This window comes from Gopherus evgoodei, chromosome 11, assembly GCF_007399415.2.
Source record: "Gopherus evgoodei ecotype Sinaloan lineage chromosome 11, rGopEvg1_v1.p, whole genome shotgun sequence".
Lineage (NCBI taxonomy): Eukaryota > Metazoa > Chordata > Testudines > Testudinidae > Gopherus > Gopherus evgoodei.
In genome coordinates, this window is record NC_044332.1 from 75,811,569 (window position 1) to 75,830,736 (window position 19,168).

Sequence of the window (19,168 nt, forward strand, 5' to 3'; positions counted from 1 at the left end):
CATTCTGATAAATAAGCTGGCAAAATGTAGGCTTGTTGGAAGTACCATTAGGCGGACACAATTTGTTAAACAACCACAAAGAGTAACTATTAATGGAATAAATGTCAGATTGGCAGGTCTCAAGTGAGGTTCCACAGGGATATGTTCTGGATCCTGGTGTTGGTTAACATCGTTATTAATTACCTGGATTTAGGAATAAAGAGCATATTGATCATATCTGCAGATGACACAAAGCAATGGGGTGTTGCAAACACTTTGGAGGATACAGGTAAAATTCAAAGGGATCTTGATAAATTGAAGAACTGGGCTATAGACAACAAAATGGAATTCAACAACGATAAATGTGAGGTGCTACACTTAGGGAAGAAAAACCAAACGTACAAATACAGAATGGAGGAGAGCAGGGTGGGCAGGAGCACTGCTGAGAAGGATCTGGGAGTTGTGCTAGATCACAACCTCAACATAAGTCAGCAATGTGATGCTGTTGCAGAAAAAAAAGAAAAAAAAAAAAAGACAAATGCAATTTTAGGTTGCATTAACAGTGGCCTGGCATGCAAATCACAGTAGGTGATAGTACCACTCTACTCGGCGCGGGTTAGGCCACAGCTGGAGTACTGTGTTCAATTTTGGTCACCAATGTATAGAAGGGATGTAGAGAAACTGGAAAGGATCCACAGGCAAGCGACAAAGATGATCACAGGGATGGAATGCAAACCATAGGGGCAAAGGCTGAAGGAACTGGGTATGTTTAGCTTGGGAAAGAGGAGATTAACAGGGGGACATGATACCGGTCTTCAAATACTTGAAAGGCTGCCATAATAAAGATGGAGAAGAGTTGTTCTCTCTTGCCACAGAGGGCAGGACAAGAGGCAATGGGATCAACCTACCGCATAGCAAACGTAGATTAAATCTCCGGAAAAACTTCCTAGCTGTAAGAACAGTAGGACAAAGGAACAGACTGGCTACAGAAGTCGTGGAAGCTTCTTCACTGGAGGTTTCCAAAAGGAGACTGGACAGTCGTCTGTCTTGGATAGTTTAGACACACCAAATACTGCATCCTGGCCGGGGGATAGACTAGATGACCCTTGTGGTCCCTTCTAACCTTATGGTTCTATGATGCTAGGGCTTGGATTGAGGACTATGAGCCAGATGCCCATCTGATGTAAATCAATGTCACCACATCAACTTCCATGGAACTATGTTGATTTCCACAAGCTGAGGATTTGGCCCATCCAGTACAAGATGCAGAAATGGGAATCTTGTTAATCTGCCAGACTGAGTAGGAATGAAAAAAATTGTCAGTGATATGACCCGGGTTACTATTTGGTTTTCAGCTCATCCAATAAACAGAGGTCATCTGCAAATACTTGGCCTGGTTTTAATTCTTATAGGAACTTTCATAAAGGCAAAATCCCCTAACAGGGAATTTCTAGGGATCAATATTACTTGGAACGTTTAATTTCTGTGTAACTCTGAAATGACGAGGTGTTTGTGTGTGTGCGCGCGTGCACATGGTGGTCAGATACAGAATTGGCTTAACTATCCTTAGAATTAGACAGTTTTTCCTAATATCTACCCTAAATCTCCCTTGCTGCAGCTTAAATACAGGGACATGTTATCTGAGGAGGTTATGGAATCCCCATCTTTGGAAGTGTTTAAGAACAGGTTGGACAAACACCTGTCAGGGATTGTCTAGGTATACTTGGTCCTGCCTCCTTACTGGGGGTGGGGAGGATGGATAGACTAGATGACCTGTTAAATGTCTTTCTAACCCTACATTTCTATGCCTCTGGTGTAGAATGCTCCACTGAATTCTCCATCCCACACGCACACTGCATAGGGGAAGACCAAATGTTTCACAGCATCAAATGTATCTTCATGAAATACTCAGTTACACACACAATACCTGGGCCGAAAACCACCAGCCCATCTCCCTGGAAACTGGAGGGCCCTATCCTGCAACACTTAGACAGATAATCCCAGGGGGCCTGATCCTCCTCTCCCTTATAACAATTTACCCCATCTGAGGATTTGATCCCCCTGCCATTGATGTGAGAAGAAATGCAGATCCATGTGATCATTCTAGCACAAACATGACTTCTGATGTCTTGCAAGATTATGGATTTGGGTTTTGTTAGTAATATTCTTGTTATAAGGCTCTGCGCTTCCTGGTGGGGATGGAAGGCCAAGCTCCAATATGCAATATGCCTAGAGAGAAATATTCACCAATTTCTCCCTGCCTAGATGCTGCTTCCCAGGTGTGAATGTTCAGAGAGATTTGGGGGCTGTGAGTTCATACAAAGTATATGCCATTTTGAAACACAACAAAAATGCATGCCCTAAATTGCCTAAAATCTACAGCTGGGTCCAGCTAATCTAGCAGCCTCCAGACCTGCACTTTCAGACTATCTATCCCTTAAGAACAGCTACCAGCAAGCAACTGGCAGGCAGCTGATCCACACAGTCCATGCCACCAGAGGGGGTCACAAGAACCTAGTGAGCCAACGAGACACGAACCTCAGTGCGCAGCCGTGGTTTTCTTAAGGGTCAGACGCCATCATAAAAGAAACTGCCGTGGATTTTAAAGGACTGTTCAATTCCACAAGAGAGGAACGTGCGGAAAGGGTCCTCAGAACTATGACCAAAACACTTACCAGGAAAACTGCAGTGACTAGTTTTAATAACTTCACTAGATATTTACTATCGGTTATACGCAGCTCTACAACAGAGGAGATCTTGTGTGTCTATCTGTGTGTACGTACGCATGTTACAATATATACGCACAAATATATTTATATACACAGTATATGTATATGAATATATAATAAAGTACATACATACTTATATTTTCTGTGTAGATTTACTAAATATACCAATGCACATGAAGGTAATTATCTACTTACACACACTCTACATATATAAGTTAATACACATACTATAGAATGCAGGAGTTTTCCAAAGCAAGTTATAGAACTACTCCAGAATTCTGAATGGCGTAAATTCTCTTAGGCACAGATTCTGCAACGAGCTCTGTGTAGACAGAACCCTGCAGCCATTCGAAGTCCCGTTGAAGTCAATGGGGCTTCAGGCAGAGGGGCCCACCCATGTGGGGCTCTGAGATCAGAACCTTGGCAAAAGTTGTCCTTGTGCAGATACCTCCCAGTCTGATGAGGCAGGTTACTGCTCCAGGAATGGCCATCCTATTGGAAAGCTCTTGGTGCAGGAAGTTGCTGGCAGGTAAGGCCTACTGTGTTATACAAACATTTGGGATTTATTCCTGTAACAGCGGGGAAGGCCTAGAACTTACAGCTCTGAACTTTGCAGTGCATTCAAATGGGACCTGAATTTCTCTTGTTCTAATCTGCGCCAGTCTGTCAGGACAGCCACTTCTGACTGGACTGTCATTCTTATTTCCCTTTCCATAGAGCTGAGGACACTGATACTTCACAATGATCTCCTCAAAACACTGTCAAGTCATTAAGGGACAGGCTGTGCCCTGCTGGGCTGTGTCCTCTCCTGCATCTCTGTCCTCTGTGTATTATTCCTATTTTACAGATGGTGGGACTGACATGCAAACCGGCTAAATGATCACAGAGCAAGTCACTAGCAGAGCCCGGCTGAGAACTAAGGACCCCCTAGCTGCTCCTCTTGAACTTAGAGCGCTAGACAAAGCAGCCCCAAATTTAAGGTAGATCCCTCCAAAATGGCAGGTTCGTGCATGAATCCTTCTACACTGCCTACTGTCACCTCCCATTTCCATTTGACCCCACTGGCTGCAGCTTAAAGGGGGAGCAGACCTAGTGCCTCAACCTTCCCAAATGTTATCTCCCAAAGTGGAGGAGCACCTTGTTCCTTGCAAAGGAAGAGAAGTGAGGCCATATCAGGAGAGTGGTAGCCCTGACCAGGGTTTAAGCATGGAGTGCTGTCATTAGCATCTGTTACAGCTAGCATAACACATGTATTCAGACTGTAAGCTCATCGGGGCAGCGATTGTCTTGTTCTGCGTTTGTGCAGCACCTAGCGTCCTGGGGACCTGGTCCATGACTAGGGCTCCTAGGTGCTACCACAACAACCACCAGAACCCAGACATCCTGCTCTCCACAACCTAGACACAGCTGCCAGTCTGCAGATCTTAGAACCACTGCCACCCACCCTCCAGACTCATGTGAGCACTACATTCTGGATAAACTCAGGCTTGGATTCCACTTACTTGTGTTGGCTGCGTCTCTGTGGAGTGGCTGGGCCAGTCCACAGCAAATGTGCTATCACTAGGGTTGTCAGCAAGACACGGATCCACGGACTGCACGCTGCTCGAGGAAGTCTTTTCAGGCTGGCAGTTGGGATTGGAGAAGAGAGATGGAGAGAAGGGGAGAAAGATGGCAGTGGATAAAAAGGAGAAGTGCATGGTAAGTAAGGGGGGAAACAGCAGAAAATGAGACATTCACAGAGGCACTGATCAGTCGGGCAGCTATTTGCAATTCAGATGAACTACAAACACTTGAACATATTATGGAAACAGAGCTGCAACTCCACCAGCAAGTCTCGTGATCTTTCCGATACTTGCTGTGTATTCTCAATAACAATGGTGCAGATCCAGACTAACTCCAGTGGTCTTGGACAATGACAACAGTGCAACTCTGGATTTACCCCAGTGTAACTGGGAACAGAATCCAGCACACCGAACACACCCACACACACCCAATATGTGGCCAGCTTAGTAAATGTTCCCTTGTGTCTCCTAACCCGAGCGACTGTACTACAGAGATGTGTGTGACTCGCTGTCCCTTCAAAGGAAGCAAGGTTTCAATTTACAGGACGGCCAAGAAAAAACTCTGTGTGGGCAATGCACTTTAGCCCAGCAAGGCAGTATGCATGGGATCATTTATTATAGCTGTTGTGGAGAAGGAAGCTGAGTGGATTTTCATCATTTGTTTACAGCAGCAGCTGCTTAGGAAAATTAATCACTGTAATTAAAAGAAACTCCGCATGGTGTTGTGGAGGAGAAAGTGCCTGGTGATTGGAGACTTCATGAGGATCAACACAGCTCAGAAGGCCAAGCATACCCAGTGATGGTTTGGTTGAACAGACTAGCCCCATACAGTTTGATGCAGTTGGGGTGTTTGCCTTTGGGGAGACAGCTGATAGCTGAATAGACAAGAAAGCAATCGGGGGATGGGGGGGTGTTACACTGTGGTAAATGTGAAAAGCAATATTAGCCCAGATAAGCAAAGAAAACAGGCTCTCTCACTGGGATCAATAGGTGAGGAGGGTGTCTATTATAACAAACCTTCTCCCAAGAACATATTTTAGGGTTTCCTTAATTGGGAAGTATGAATTCAATGCCCACGGAAATGGCGGACTTCCAGGAGGGACTAAAGACTGGTAACGGGCGTGTTCTTCCCTTTCCTCAACTCTGCCAATGCACCTCACTCCTAACCTTCTGCCCCCGCTCTGCTATTCCAATCCTGGGGCCTTTCACCGCTCTGGGAATATGACCACCTCCTGCTAAGTCCAGCAATAGGCCTTTCTGGAGCAGAAACTGCCAGTTCTGCAAACTTAGTGGCTCTGGAATGAACAAGAACCAACACAGTGAAGACTAACTCGACACAACATTTGAACTCGGTGCCAACAGGCTTGTTCACCCAACCTTCCTGCACTAGCTAGCCTCTCTCACACCATCCTGCTTTGCTCACTAGAACTTCAGGCGAAAATAGAGCCCTGTTGTTCTTCGCGTAAACTGGATAGCTGCAAAGTAGGCTGTGTGTGGGTCATGAGCACAGTTCAGCAAACTGGCGTTAAACAGTAAGCAACATCAACCTTTTCAGCAGAGGTTCAGAGAGCCTGCCAGGAAGGGATAGACCTTCTACCTTGTTATCACTACTGATTTACCAGTTAATGAAACCATCTAATTTCAAAACACTCAGTAAACAAGGTCAGGCCTCAGATCTGAGCCCCAGTTGTGTCTATAGGCCTCTCACCCCTCCACTGATGGGCAAGTTTATACCTGTAGTTTCCTCACATCCCTCTCTTCGACTGGCGAGTCCTCCTGAGTGGAGGGAAACAGAATCCTCCGAGAAATTCCACACACTTTCGCCAGCAGATCTCACCACAAGAGCAACGCATCCAGCATGTTCTTTCCCCATCACATCTGCGTCAAACCCGTTCTCTGCTGCTCTCATGCCTCGGGTCTTCTAGACACCACTCAAGTCAATGGACTGGCCAAGTAACCCTCCTGAGGCACCTGGATTTATCTATGAGTCAAGCTTGGATATACACAGTATTCCCACAGTGCAAGCACCACCATTTTTCTTAACCCCAAGCGCAGTCAGCTTCCAGTCTGAAATCTACAAGATCCCGTAAGTGTTTTGCTAATAACAGCAGGAGTTATGAAAAAATAATTACCTTGGGCAGACAGTCATTACTTACTGCCAGCCACCCTACTGGTCTAATTTAACACACACTTTATCCCATCAGTTCCTTCCTAATGTTTCCTGCCTACTCCATTCATGGCCTTACAATACCATGGATATTTTGAATACCTGAGCTATAACCACCAAGTAGACCCTTCCCACCACAGCTCTGACAAACAAACACATGGAATGCTACACAGGGCACTCCTGTTTAATTAGATTCACTCCCAGGTTGCTTATTATTTGAATTCAATAGGCTTGTAACAGGGACTGACAGCAACCAACATCCATTTGGCCAAGTGTGTCTTTGTTTGGACAGGTGAAAAGAAACCCCTGGGGAGCAATGGATTTCTCAGCCAGCTAATTTGCAGAAACTGTGTTGAATGAGCGAGGCATGGAATCCAGTTAGTCTCTTGGCTTTCAGCAAAAGGCATTTTGATGTCACCTGCCTACGTCACTACTTTAGGGACTTTCACCATAGCAGCCCAGGGACAGTGCAGTCATGTACGGTCACAGAGATGGGGGAGGTGCCTTTGCTTTACCCGGGTTTGGAAGCTTTGTTATTGAATGGGTTTTCTGCTTTGTTTTATCGATCAGCGTCTTCACACACACTCGGGCGCGCGTCCACCAGACTGCTCTCTAGAGCAGCAGAACTGAGCCAGGTCTCCTGACAACCCCCTGAAACGCGACGGCAAGGTTCGACAAAGCTGGTTACTTGCCAGAGGATTCAACGCTGCAGTAGAAAAACGAGGCACCTGCCTTACGGGGGAAGTTAGGGAAGCCTGGTTGGTTCAAACCAGCGTCCCTGGCTCTACGCTCCCCTCTCTCACGGTACATCTACACAGCGCACTACTTACAGTGGCGTGTAGAGTACAGACCCTGCACACACCCCAGTATGGTGTCAACAGTGAGGTACTGCTTAGGTGAGCAAACACACAGCTGAACCTTTTCGGCACGGCCCTCTACATGCCCAAGCAGTACCTCCTCTGTCTACACAGCATTTTTTCCAGCAGTATCCCGCTGCCACATAGAAAAGCTCCAGCAGCAGGGAGCTGATGGAGCTTTTCCCCATTGCCTCCGCCCCCGCCAGAGCCTTTCACTGCTGTGCGTAGCTACACACCACAGTGTGGACATAGCCTACCTTTCACCGCAGTGTGTAGCTACATGCCGCAGCCAGTGTGTAGTGTAGACAAAGTCTCAGACATCCCCCCGCTCTCAATGTATCCGAGTGGGCCGGGGCAAGAAAGGGTGTGGCCCGGGGTGCCTTATGTTCCAGTGATCCCTGGCTGGTACAATTGTCCCTAGGCAACTGTTTCTGTCAGCATACTTCTGAGGTTGCTCTCAGTTATGGTGGGGTCAAGCTGGCTCTCAGGATAAGGGGAGCAGAAAGGGGCTTAAAACAACTTTCACTCCCGTTCAGCAAGACTTGAGGATCTGATTCCAGGTGCTTGTCCCAATGACAGGAACCCAGATCTTTTGAATCTGAAATCTCATGGAAATAGGGTCTCGTGAGATAGCGGGTACACTGCCGAGACTGGGAACACTCTGATGCAAGGAACTCTGCTCATTGTTACTTGTGCATACAGCATCTGGTACAACGGGGTTCTGGTACCTGATTGGGGTTCCCAGGTGTTACTCTGACACTAATAACTTCCTACTCCAGCCAGGCCAGGAATAATGTCTTTTTCAGAGTGTTTCAGCCCTTCCTGCTTCCAACAGGAAGCAGAAGATCAAAGGTAGCAACAATGAAAAAAACCATTACTTTATTTCAAAGTTAAAGCTTTTCCAAACTCAAAGCAGATTAGGAGTTCGGGGTTGTCATAAACAGATAGCTAAGGGTTAATGTCTCTTTCACCTGGAAAGGAGTAACCTGAAACACCTGACCAGAGGACCAATCAGGAAACAAGACTTTTTCAAATCTGGGTGGAGGGAAATCTGTGTGTGGTTCCTTTGTTCTTTGTCTTGAGCCTGTCTCTCTCTCGGCTATGAGAGGATTTCTGTTTCCTGCTTCTCTAATCTTCTGTTTCCCAGTTGTAAGTACAAAAGATCAGATAGTGATTTATATGGCTTTTTTTTATTTGCATATGTGTAGTTGCTGGAATGTTTTGAATTGTATTCTTTTTGAATAAGGCTGTTTATTCATATTTCTTTTAAGCAATTGACCCTGTATTTGTCACCTTAATACAGAGAGACCATTTTTATGTACTTTTTCTTTCTTTTTATATAAAGCTTTCTTTTTAAGACCTGTTGGAGTTTTTCTTTAGTGGGGAACTCCAGGGAATTGAGTCTGTGCTCACCAGGGAATTGGTGGGAGGAAGAAGTCAGGGGGAAATCTGTGTGTGTTAGATTTACTAGCCTGACTTTGCATACCCTCTGGATGAAGAGGGAAGTACTTCTGTTTCCAGGACTGGAAAGAGAGGGTGGAATCCCTCTGTTTAGATTCACGGAGCTTACTTCTGTGTCTCTCTCCAGGAACCCAGGGAGAAAACACCTGGAGGGGGGAAGGGAAATGGTTTATTTCCCTTTGTTGTGAGACTCAAGGGATTTGGGTCTTGGGGTCCCCAGGGAAGGTTTTTGGGGGGACCAGAGTGCCCCAAAACACTCTAATTTTTTGGGTGGTGGCAGCTTTACCAGGTCCAAGCTGGTAACTAAGCTTGGAGGTTTTCATGGTAACCCCCATATTTTGGACGCTAAGGTCCAAATCTGGGACTAGGTTATGACAGGGGTAGGGGTCACAGTTTGGGCCGATCCTCGCTTTATTCAAACTGCTTCTCCCCAGTTACGCTCTGTTTAATAGCAAGAACACAGGTGGGCCAATATATTTCCTTGTGTATAAACAAAGGAGAAGCAGGGTTTCCACTCCACCTAAGCCTAGTGATTGGAGACCCCCCCCCCCCCACCCGCCACAGTCTGGGAGGACACAAAAGGGAAAGAATATACAGCGGTCCTTCACTCTGTTACCCAAAGATAGCAAAGAAACCACAGCTTCGGGGAATAAGAGGCACTCGTTCATCTGGGGAAGGAACATTCAGCTGACTCATGTCAGACCATGATGGGCACATGAGAGCAAACACTTCTCAAAGGGACCGGGTGCACTGCCACGCAGTAGGCAGACATCCACAACCAGGGCTGTCCACTTTTAAGGCTTGACATCTTTTCCTGTGAAGATACAGACTTTTTTTTTTCTTCAAACAAAGACAGACAGACAATGCACAAACAGGGGAAGCAAAGATCAACATCAACAGCCAGTAAAAAAAACATAGGTGAAGCATCCTTCTCAATGTGCCCAGGGCATGCAAAGTGGAGACAGCTCAATAGCCATATAGGAACCTTGGGGCAGATTGTCCCCTGGTATCAGTCATCCCTCTTCCTTTGGTTTTACACCAGCAGAGGGGCTGGCCCGTTAACACAAAGGAAGGCAGATTCATTTCTTGAGCAGAAACGAAGAGATTGCGTTTCTCGATTCAGCATTGCTATTAAGAGTGGTTGACCACGAGCAGCAAAGCCTGGCAGATATCTCAAATTTGCACACAGGAGGGGCAGTTGAGAGGCATGCAGGTTGCACAATGAAAGGGAGACAGGACAGAAAGGTTTGGAGATCTGGAGAGGAAAGGAACAAATATGACTGTGCGATAGGGGTAGGGTTAGCTTCAGGCGATGCTAACTGCAATGCAAAAACACCAAGGGAAAGACAGGAGAGCTAACAGCACAAGGGATAGTGCATTCTGCTAGGAGCGCCAGGTGCAGTGCCAGAACACAGGCCTGCCTTTTTAGGCCGCTCCACAGATCAGAAGGCGAAAGCAGGTTCGAGGCACAGGAAGCAATTCTAGCGTGGCAGAGAGGGAGAAGGAGGAAGAAGACGGTGCCAACATGTGCCAAGGTAGACAGTAAGAGTTTACCAAACCGGAAGTTGTACAAAATTCTTACCTCCCATAAATCCCAAGGTAAAGACTAAGCATGTCAAAGAGTAACAAGAAGAAAAACAGGTTTATACTTGATTATTTCTACCAACGGAAGCAATACAAATATCGTTCGGGGTGAGGCAGACGTACACATTCCACTGCACTCGCCTCTATATTTTGACATTTTTCTCAACAATTGCAAGATGATTGAGACCTGCCTGCGTCACACGTCGGATTTGAGTGCTAGTACATCAGCACTACAAGCGAAGGTGCAACGGCAGCGGGTGTCAATACATCCATGCTACCTTTATTCTAGCCCACATGGGTAACAATAGCAGTGAAGATGCAGTTGCATAGACCCCAGCTTCGGGTTAGCAACCTGAGTACATACCCAGAGCCCCCAGAGGGCTTGTACTGGGGTGGCTAGATCATGACAAAATCCACACAGTCCTCGGTTCACTGTTACCCAGGCAAGCTTGATTAAAGCTAGTGCGGATACGCCTACCTGCCATACAGTTCTGTACTCTGTCATTGGTTTTCAAAAAAAATGTTCTGGCGACCCAGTTGAAGAAAATTGTTGATGACCACAACCAAACGGAGCTGGGAATGAGGGGTTTGGGGTGTGGGAGGGGCTCAGGGCTGGGGTAGAGGTTTGGGGTGCGGGAGGAGGTCAGGGCTCTGGGCTGGAGGTGCAGGCTCTGGGCTGGGACCGGGGATGAGGGATTTGGGGTGCAGGAACTGGCTCCAGGTTTAGGAGGGCTCTGGGCTGGGGCAGGCGATTGGGGTGTGGGCTTACCTTGGGCAGCTCCCGGTCAGCGGAATAGCGGGGATGCTAAGGCAGGCTTCCTGCCTGTCCTGGCACCGCGGACCGCACTGCGCCCCGGAAGCAGCCAGCAGCAGGTCCGGCTCCTAGGAGGAGGCGCATAAGCAGCTCCACGCAGCTCTCGCTCGCAGGCAACGCCCCCGCCCCCCAGCTCCCATTAGCCAAGAACAAGCCAACGGGAGTGCAGAGAGTGTGTTCGGGGTGGGGGCAGTGCGTGAAGCCCTGTAGTCCCCTGCCCAGGAGCCAGACCTGCTTCCAGGGTGCAGCGCGGTGTCAGAATAGGTAGGGACTAGCCTGCCTTACCTGGGCAGCATCACCAACAGGACTTTTAACGACCTGGTTGGTGGTGCTGACTAGAGCCACCGCAACCCAGTGCTCACATTCCGCAACCCAGTACTGGGTCCCGACCCGCAGCTTGAAAACCACTGCTTTAAAGTCACACATCCCTCAAACATCAATGGCCGATCGTACTACTGGTCACATCTCGCCACTGGGAAAATCCAAGGGCTAGTGGCATACGGTTTTCTCCATTTAAAACCTTCGGAAGCATTGGGCTAGTCATGCTCATTTCCACGACTGCAATGATGTGTGGGGGGGGGGGTGCAGTTTCAGAACCCTGCTTGGTGTTCAGCCCCTTACTGATGCCAAGGATCAACTCCCTGCAACGTCAGTAGCCGTAAAGATAGGCCAGCGCGGAGCGCTTTGGAAAATCCCTTCCATAATCCTGACATTGGTGGCTTGTCCGTAGGTCCAAAGTTCTATCCTATCTAATGGAACCACAGATTGTTCACACATTGACTCTTAAAAATCACTCTGCTCCCGTCACTAACCAAACCGAGTCATTTGCTGGGAAGAACCCAGCACTAAGGCTGGGTTTCCCAGCAACACAATCAGGGCAACACTAAATCCATGTGGGATATGGTCCATGCTAACCTTGTGATGCACATTGACTGAGTTCCTAGGCCAAATCCCACAAACATCCACATTCTCTGTGCAGATCAGATTGCTGCATGTGCAAAGCCAGGTACACGCTCACCCAACTCATGCACACAAGTGTCAGAGAGCTCAAGGATGTGCAGGGGCATGTGCACACCCCTCGAGAGCTCAGTCAATATGGAAATATGCACTAAAGGCATAGGCTGAGTCCGCAGTCAGTAACGGTTCACGTACTCATGGAAGAAGGAATAGGGATAGTAACAAACCTGAGTGGCAGGAGTGGGTGTCTTCCCCACAGGGCTGGCATCTGGTTTAATGGGATCAAAATCCAGATCCAACAGGCTGGCTCCCTCCTGGAAGGGCCCAGGGGCATCAAACTTGGCAGCAGTAAGGAAGAAAAGCAGCGTGAGCATTAGACAGATATCGGAGATAGGCACTTGATATCCAGGGCTCAGATGCAGAAAGCACATGGTGGGCATGATAACAACGGATGCCTCCATGCCTGTGCCCCAGATTGCATGATGCCTGTGAGCACGTACAGCGCACCGAGGAATGCATGCAAACCAAGAACTCAAACCTTGTCCGTTTTCCTACTTGTCTGAATGGCTCTGACAGGACAGGGTGGTCTGAGATGGCCAAAATGCCATTGCACCCATCAGCTTGGAAAGGTTTCTCATCTATTCCCAACTGTCCTTTGCAGCTTTTCTGCATCAGCACCAGCTACATGGTGCTCACAGCTCAGGATTAATTTCCCATCCTCCTCAGAAGCCGCCACCGTCTGCTGTGCAGCCAACCGACATTCAGCTCACCCATCATATCTACAAAAGTTGCTCAGGAGCCTGGAGCTAGGGAGGGAACAGCACACGACCCTGGAAGGTACCTCCAATGGAGACCCAAGCCTAATCCCTAAAGTTGCTGAGCTGTTATCCCTCTTCAGACTCCAAACACCATCCACAGTCACATGAGTCATAGGTGAGAGTTCACACCTACCCCATGGTTCTTGACGGCCACCAAATTCCACACCTGTCAGTGCAAGCTCCAGAGCTGTCCAGGGCTCCAGTCCTCAGACACACACCAGGACTAATGTGCTTTGTATTTTCCAAGACACACCCAGATTCAAGAAATGTCAATGCTGCCTTCTGAGCCAGCAGAGTGAGTTCCATTATCTCTTACACACAAGCAGGTGGCACTATTAGGGCATTCATGAACTGCCTTTAATGCAGCCAACGTAGTAACCATCACATAAAGGGAACAGGTCATTAACATTCAGTCCTGAGCTAATGTCATTCATTTTTAGATTCCTGCAGGGCCTTTATGAGCTGCCCCCTTTCTGCCTAGCTCTTCCTTTGAGATGAAACAATTCTGCTCTATTTCCTCAAGCTCGCTGGCCCTATAATTTCAACTATATTTCCAGTTCCACCCAAGGTTGTTTTTTGTTGTTCCGCCCCAACTCCAGCAAAGTCCAAGAGTGAAAATGCACCCAGTACTTACTAAACACACCAGATTACCCAGCAACAAGTTAGGACATGAATTCACTGGTCCATCCAGGCAAAAGAGGACCACCAAGTTTAGCATTTTGCAGCAAAACCAGACAGTTAACAGAAAATGCCATACGAGATCCATGCTCTCGTTACTTTCCACCTCAACACACTTCACTCCGAGTTCCACTTCTCTTTATAGCTCTCCCTTTCTTACAGGCTTGGGGCCCATGATTAGCACTCACAGGAAGCAGTGTGGCCAGCAACCATCCAGGTCTCCAACCCAAAGTGTTAAACACTAACCAGCACCCAGCCTCTATATCCCGCTGGATAATTCTATCATAGTTCCTAGATAATTCTCCAGTAGAGCAATGTCTTCACAGAGGTTCCACCTCCCATGTTTTCCTTGGTGCTCAGAGATCAAAGGCTCTGGCTAAGCTGGAATCTTACCTGCTATTCAAGAATTATATACACCATGGATTAAGGTTTCCTGCCCTTTGCCTAATTCACCGCCAATAACTATCTTATAAGGGCTCCGAGAGCACATTGAAATGGCCCTGGGGAATACACCAAACATTAATGGACACTGGGGTGCCCCAGTGGTGTCTGTTCTAGAAACAAGAGTCCCCACTCAGAGATCACGTCCTGCAGGTCCCATCCTGGGTCGTGTGCACTGAACCGCCGTGTGCTGGAATCCCTGGATAAACGCAGGTGTTCACACGATACAAACAACGTAACAGACACAGCGATCGGTTACACAGACATGCTACAAGCTACCCAGGCATGCAGAGAGAGAAAGAATTGCTCAGTGGCCCGTGGCTTTCTCCTGTGATGTAAACAGACACAGAACGCTTGTTAGATTGTCCAGATATGAATGTAACTGGAGCCGGAGGAGAGTTCTGTATTGGGGACAGCTGTTGAACTCCAAAGCTCTGCGTGATTACATGCTTGCTTTTGTGCATGCTCTCATCTCCTCCCTACTGTCCACTTGTTCCTTACGGTCCTCCAGCTACTCCTTCCCGACTGCTCCCTTTGTCTTCTTCTTTCATGCTGTTACCCTTCCCAGGAACAGCCTCCTGCTCCCTTGAAACTAAGCACCCTCTCTGCTCTTCCGGCAAATACCTCCTTAAAACCCACCTCTTTGGGGATCTCCCCACAAACAGGGTCCTCACACTTTCATGCGCCATAGCCATTACCGCACACAAGGCATCCGAATTAGTTTAAGCTCCTTGGAGAAGGGACCTCATCTTTACTAAATGTTTGGAAATGTTATGCACACTTACAAGGCTCTGCTAATATCAGTTCAACCCCAGTGATTTTCCCTCAGCTTGGCTGGATGCCCTTTGCCTAAGCAGAACCTTACCCCTAGCTGTGATGCTAGCAGTATCCAACAAGGACACTGGGGGAAAGCATCCAGCTGAGGTGGGCTCAGGCCACAAAATATGGATCTGGGTATCAGGCCCTTTGCCTTGGGATGAGTTAGGAGCCCATGAATTTAGGATGTCCTGAGGTCTGGGCCCAAACTCCCTGCCTGCAAACCTTTAATACTTAAAGTTAAAGACTAATGGACCCTGCATAATATTTGTAAAATGTACCAAAATTGGGGGAAGGTCCAGTGCTGTATCCCATTATGCCCTGGTCACTGCTGCCTTTCACCCCAAGCAGAGATAATGGGGGAAATCCTGTCCCCATTAAAGTCAATCGCAAAACTCCGATTGATTTTAAGGGGCCAGGATTTCACTCCAATGCACAGATCCACAAAAGCCAAAGCAATCTCTAATGGCTTCTAGTCAGCCTCCTTCCCAGGTAGGTCAGTGGACTTTATTAGAACCTTCTCATGTCCAGCTGGAAGTTTGCTTTGAAAGCTAGAAAATTTAATATTTTCTTTAAGATCCCAGCCACTCTCTATGGTTTCCATCTTACAGAAGCCCTCACAGAAATTGACATTCCAATAATTAATCAATCAATTAAGGGGATGAGTACACTAACAAAGGCCAATAGGTTCAGAGGGAAAGCAGATTCCATATTGCCTGCATTGACCCCATGGTGCTCGGTCTGGTGGAGATGAGAGGGTGTCATGCTACATGAAGAACACTGCAGAAGCAATAAACCACAGGAAGTGACAAAAAAAAAAATTTTCACCCAACACCAACTATTCGGGGACTGATTCAGAGTCCAGTCACATGAGTGCAATTCCAGTGAACTGAATGGAGTCACCCCAGATTTAACTTGGAGTAACCAGGTCTGGAATCTGGCCTTGTTTGGGGACAAGTTAGCCCACAGACTTTTATAGTCTGCTTCCCTACCTTGGTTTAATATTATGTTGGACACCAGCGTCAATACAGGAACTTGTGCTGAAGGACACATCTGCACCAATTTCTTATTCCCTGCCTCCTCCGAAAGGAGACACCTCTGTCTGTGATGGCATGAGCACGGCACAGCCAAGTTTTCACGGGAAACGTCCTCACTAAAAACAAAGGCAAGCATCCACCAAGCAGCTGTCAGCTAAATGTTGCTGAAAGAATATAGAAGCAGTGACAGGGCTGGGAGCCTAAAATGCTTTGAGATAAGGTTGCCAACCTTCTAGAATTGGCCTCGTGTCGCCAGGAATTAATGATTAATTTTTAATTAAAGAATATGTCATGTGATTAAATCTCTAGGAATACGTCCAACCAAAATCGGCAACCCTACTTTGAGAGCTTTAGCAAAGGAGGAAAGATTTTGTTTTGAAGGGTGGAATTTTGTTCGTTGGGGGTCCTTTGGTCAGAATGAGCACGGACCCCCTTTAATGGTAACCCACCCCTGCCTGTTTGATGCTGTGTACTCGGACACTGTTGCTGTCGACATCATCCCTCCACTCTATGAGTTCAACCAGCCCCCCTGATATCTGAATGTAACCTGAGGCCTAGCTTTCTTTTCTCCCAACCCTGGGTGTCTTGTTTCTCCACAGTTGGGTGGAAGCTGGAAAGCCACAGGCCACTGAATTTGGGTTACAGAAGGAAGGAAAAGCGAGGAGGACAGTTACACAGCAGCATTGTTAGAGGTGTCACCTGGATCTTTAAGGGATGAATTAAAAAAAAACAAACAAAAGAACATAAAAGACAGCGCGAGTCTCATAATTAAGCCAGAAAACTGGTCAGGCTCCCATCGGCACAGGGAGTAGTACCCAGGGACCTAATAGCGAATAGCCTGCCCGCTTCCCCAGCCCCCGTCTCCAGCTGCAAAACACATTAAAGAAGAGAGGGAGAAGAGGAATTTTTTCCCTTTGAAATTGTGTTTGATCTTCAGGACTTCAGCTGCAGAGACCGAGAGCTGATTAAGAGCCACCAGCCTCAAGCCAGCCACATGTCCAGAGCCACTCTCACAGAGATAATGCTGTTATAGGGATCTGATTGCAGTGAAAGGTTCCAGTTGAGGTCTCTGGAGACTGAAGTCCTTGATCCACAGCCCTGCCCTGTAGTGCTTTCTTGCCCACTCCACTGGGCTCCTGAGACACTCCCTTTACGCACAGAGAAGTGGCATTTCAAAGCCGCAGGAGCCTGATTTTCAGAGGTGCTGAGCGTCCATATCAACCCCTCAGTTGGACCTCTCATAGCCTCTGATTAGCAGGCCCTGGGAGCGTACAGCAGCAGAGCAATGAGTGCCTCACCCAGGCCTGGTGGGAACCATGTCTAGGCCCGGCCGCTCTTCGCAGTGATAGCTTTGTGACCCCTTCACTAGGTGCCCCGCACAGTCCTCCCTCTCCATTCTACACAGGCCACAAGAACAGCCATCACACAGCCCTGGCTTCCTGGCCGCACAGATCAAGGCTGGCTTCAAACTGACCAGCTGCTCAGGGGCGACGGGTGCAGTATCCCATTGGCAATCTCAGCCCAGCCACGCGGTCGCAGCTGGCTCCTCCAGCCCTACCTCCTGACCAGGTTTCATGGGGTGACACCTCTAAGCAGGGAACAGTGCCAGGGGCTGGGAGCAGACAGAGATAAGGCAGGGCGGAGCGGCTAACCTGCGAGGGGGTGGTCACACTTATCTCGGGGACAAAATTGTCATCAAACAGACTGATGATGTTCTCGTGCTTGATCTCCTTGGAGGGGGTGTGCTTTGGAGGTGGCGGCACCGGAGGGCCTTTCCGCAACTGCATGCAAGCGAGCGAGCACACGGCGACACCCAAAAAAACCAGAGACAGGAACCAGGTTAGCAAAATAGAACCACAGACACAAGGAAGGGTCAAATAAACAAACATGGGAAGGGGGGGAAGGGAAACAACTACACGCCTCCAGAGAAGATTTGGCATCATTAGTTACACTTCAGCTGCGGGCGGGTCTCCCTCTGTGGAGGAGAAGCGTAACACAATTAATATGCATCACTCGGACATGCATACGTAATTAGAGCATGTGCAACCTTCCAGAGAACCAGCAGGGGTGACAGACAGGTTACTCAGCACATGTTTCGGCAGAGAAGTCCAGTGCACTGGCCACTGCTCCTGATACCTACCCTGTGTGGCGTGAGACTAGGGGAGTTAGACACCAAAGCAGATTGGCCTTATTCACACGTGGACGCTAGTGGGCTGGATCCTGATCTCCCTTCCACCAGTTCCACTCCACTGGTTTCAGTGGATCAATTGCGGTATAAGTGAGACCAGATAGGGCTTCTCGTGAGAGGGACACGACCAAGACTGAGATCTGGGCATGGGTCACTGAAACATATGAGAATGGGCTCGCCCTGAGCCTGTCGGCTCTCAGCTTCACCAACATGTAACACCAGGGACACCACTGAAGTCACAAAAGTCACAGGGGCATAAATCCAGGGGCAGGCAGCGGGGGGCAGGCCATGCCTCTGTCCATATCCGACATTCTCCCTCACTTCACAGAGGGAGCCTTTGATTCAGTGCTGCACGCACCACTCTTTGAATGCTGTGGGGACGGCAAACCAGCTCAGGCACCGTTTTAATTTCCCTTAGTCTCAGACATTCGAGCTCAAACTGAATCTGTTGAGATGCTGACAGACTGGGGAAAAAGTCTATTGTACAGTGCGGTGAAGATTTCCAGAACTGTAATGTTGCTTAGCACCCCCATAACGTTCTATGTGCAAAAGACTTTATGAACATTAATCTTCTCATCCTACCTAAGAAGGTAGGACATTATTATCCCTATTTGCAGCCAGGGGAAACTGAGGCAGAGAGCATGTGACTTGACAAAGGACAGACTGTTTATCAGTGTCAGATCTGGGATTAGAACACAGCAGATCCTGGCTCCCAGGCCTGTGTTCACTCCACTAGGCTATGCTGCCCCTCCCTCGGATGCATGAATGTGTGCCCTACCAGACATTTATTTGGCTGGCCATGGAAAATGCCAGCTTTCTAGAAGGTTAATCCGCCCCGGGCAACATGCCTGTAAGATTCCATATATACATCTGAACTGCAGCTGGCTGCAGGCCCCTGGTGGAGGGTAAGTAATAATGAAAGTGGCACTTTCACTTCCAGATCTCAGCTGTGCGGAAGCAGAAGTGCCAAAATGCCATGAGAACAGCCTCTCCTGCAGTATCCTGAGCCCAGTCAGATGCAGAAGGTACCAGAAGTCTCATGGGAAAGACTGTTCTAAGAGTGAAGCCAAAGTTTGCTGG

At 48.1% G+C, this 19,168-nt stretch overlaps 1 protein-coding gene across 6 annotated transcripts in view; it reads right to left on the reverse strand.

The window, feature by feature from the left end:
• The window catches only part of BIN1 (bridging integrator 1), a 157,766-nt gene that overhangs the window by 10,704 nt on the left and 127,894 nt on the right, over nucleotides 1-19,168 (reverse strand). For 3 of the 6 annotated variants that reach the window (XM_030580345.1, XM_030580344.1, XM_030580346.1), the window contains 4 exons: nucleotides 17,553-17,681; nucleotides 12,338-12,448; nucleotides 10,338-10,361; nucleotides 4,211-4,330 (listed from right to left, as the gene is read on the reverse strand). The exons of 1 other annotated variant lie outside the window; for it this stretch is intronic. In XM_030580345.1, the coding sequence (XP_030436205.1) occupies nucleotides 4,211-4,330; nucleotides 10,338-10,361; nucleotides 12,338-12,448; nucleotides 17,553-17,681 (384 nt within the window). The remainder of the gene's footprint in view (nucleotides 1-4,210; nucleotides 4,331-10,337; nucleotides 10,362-12,337; nucleotides 12,449-17,552; nucleotides 17,682-19,168) is intronic. 2 more of the 6 variants (XM_030580348.1, XM_030580347.1) reach the window with 2 other exon arrangements.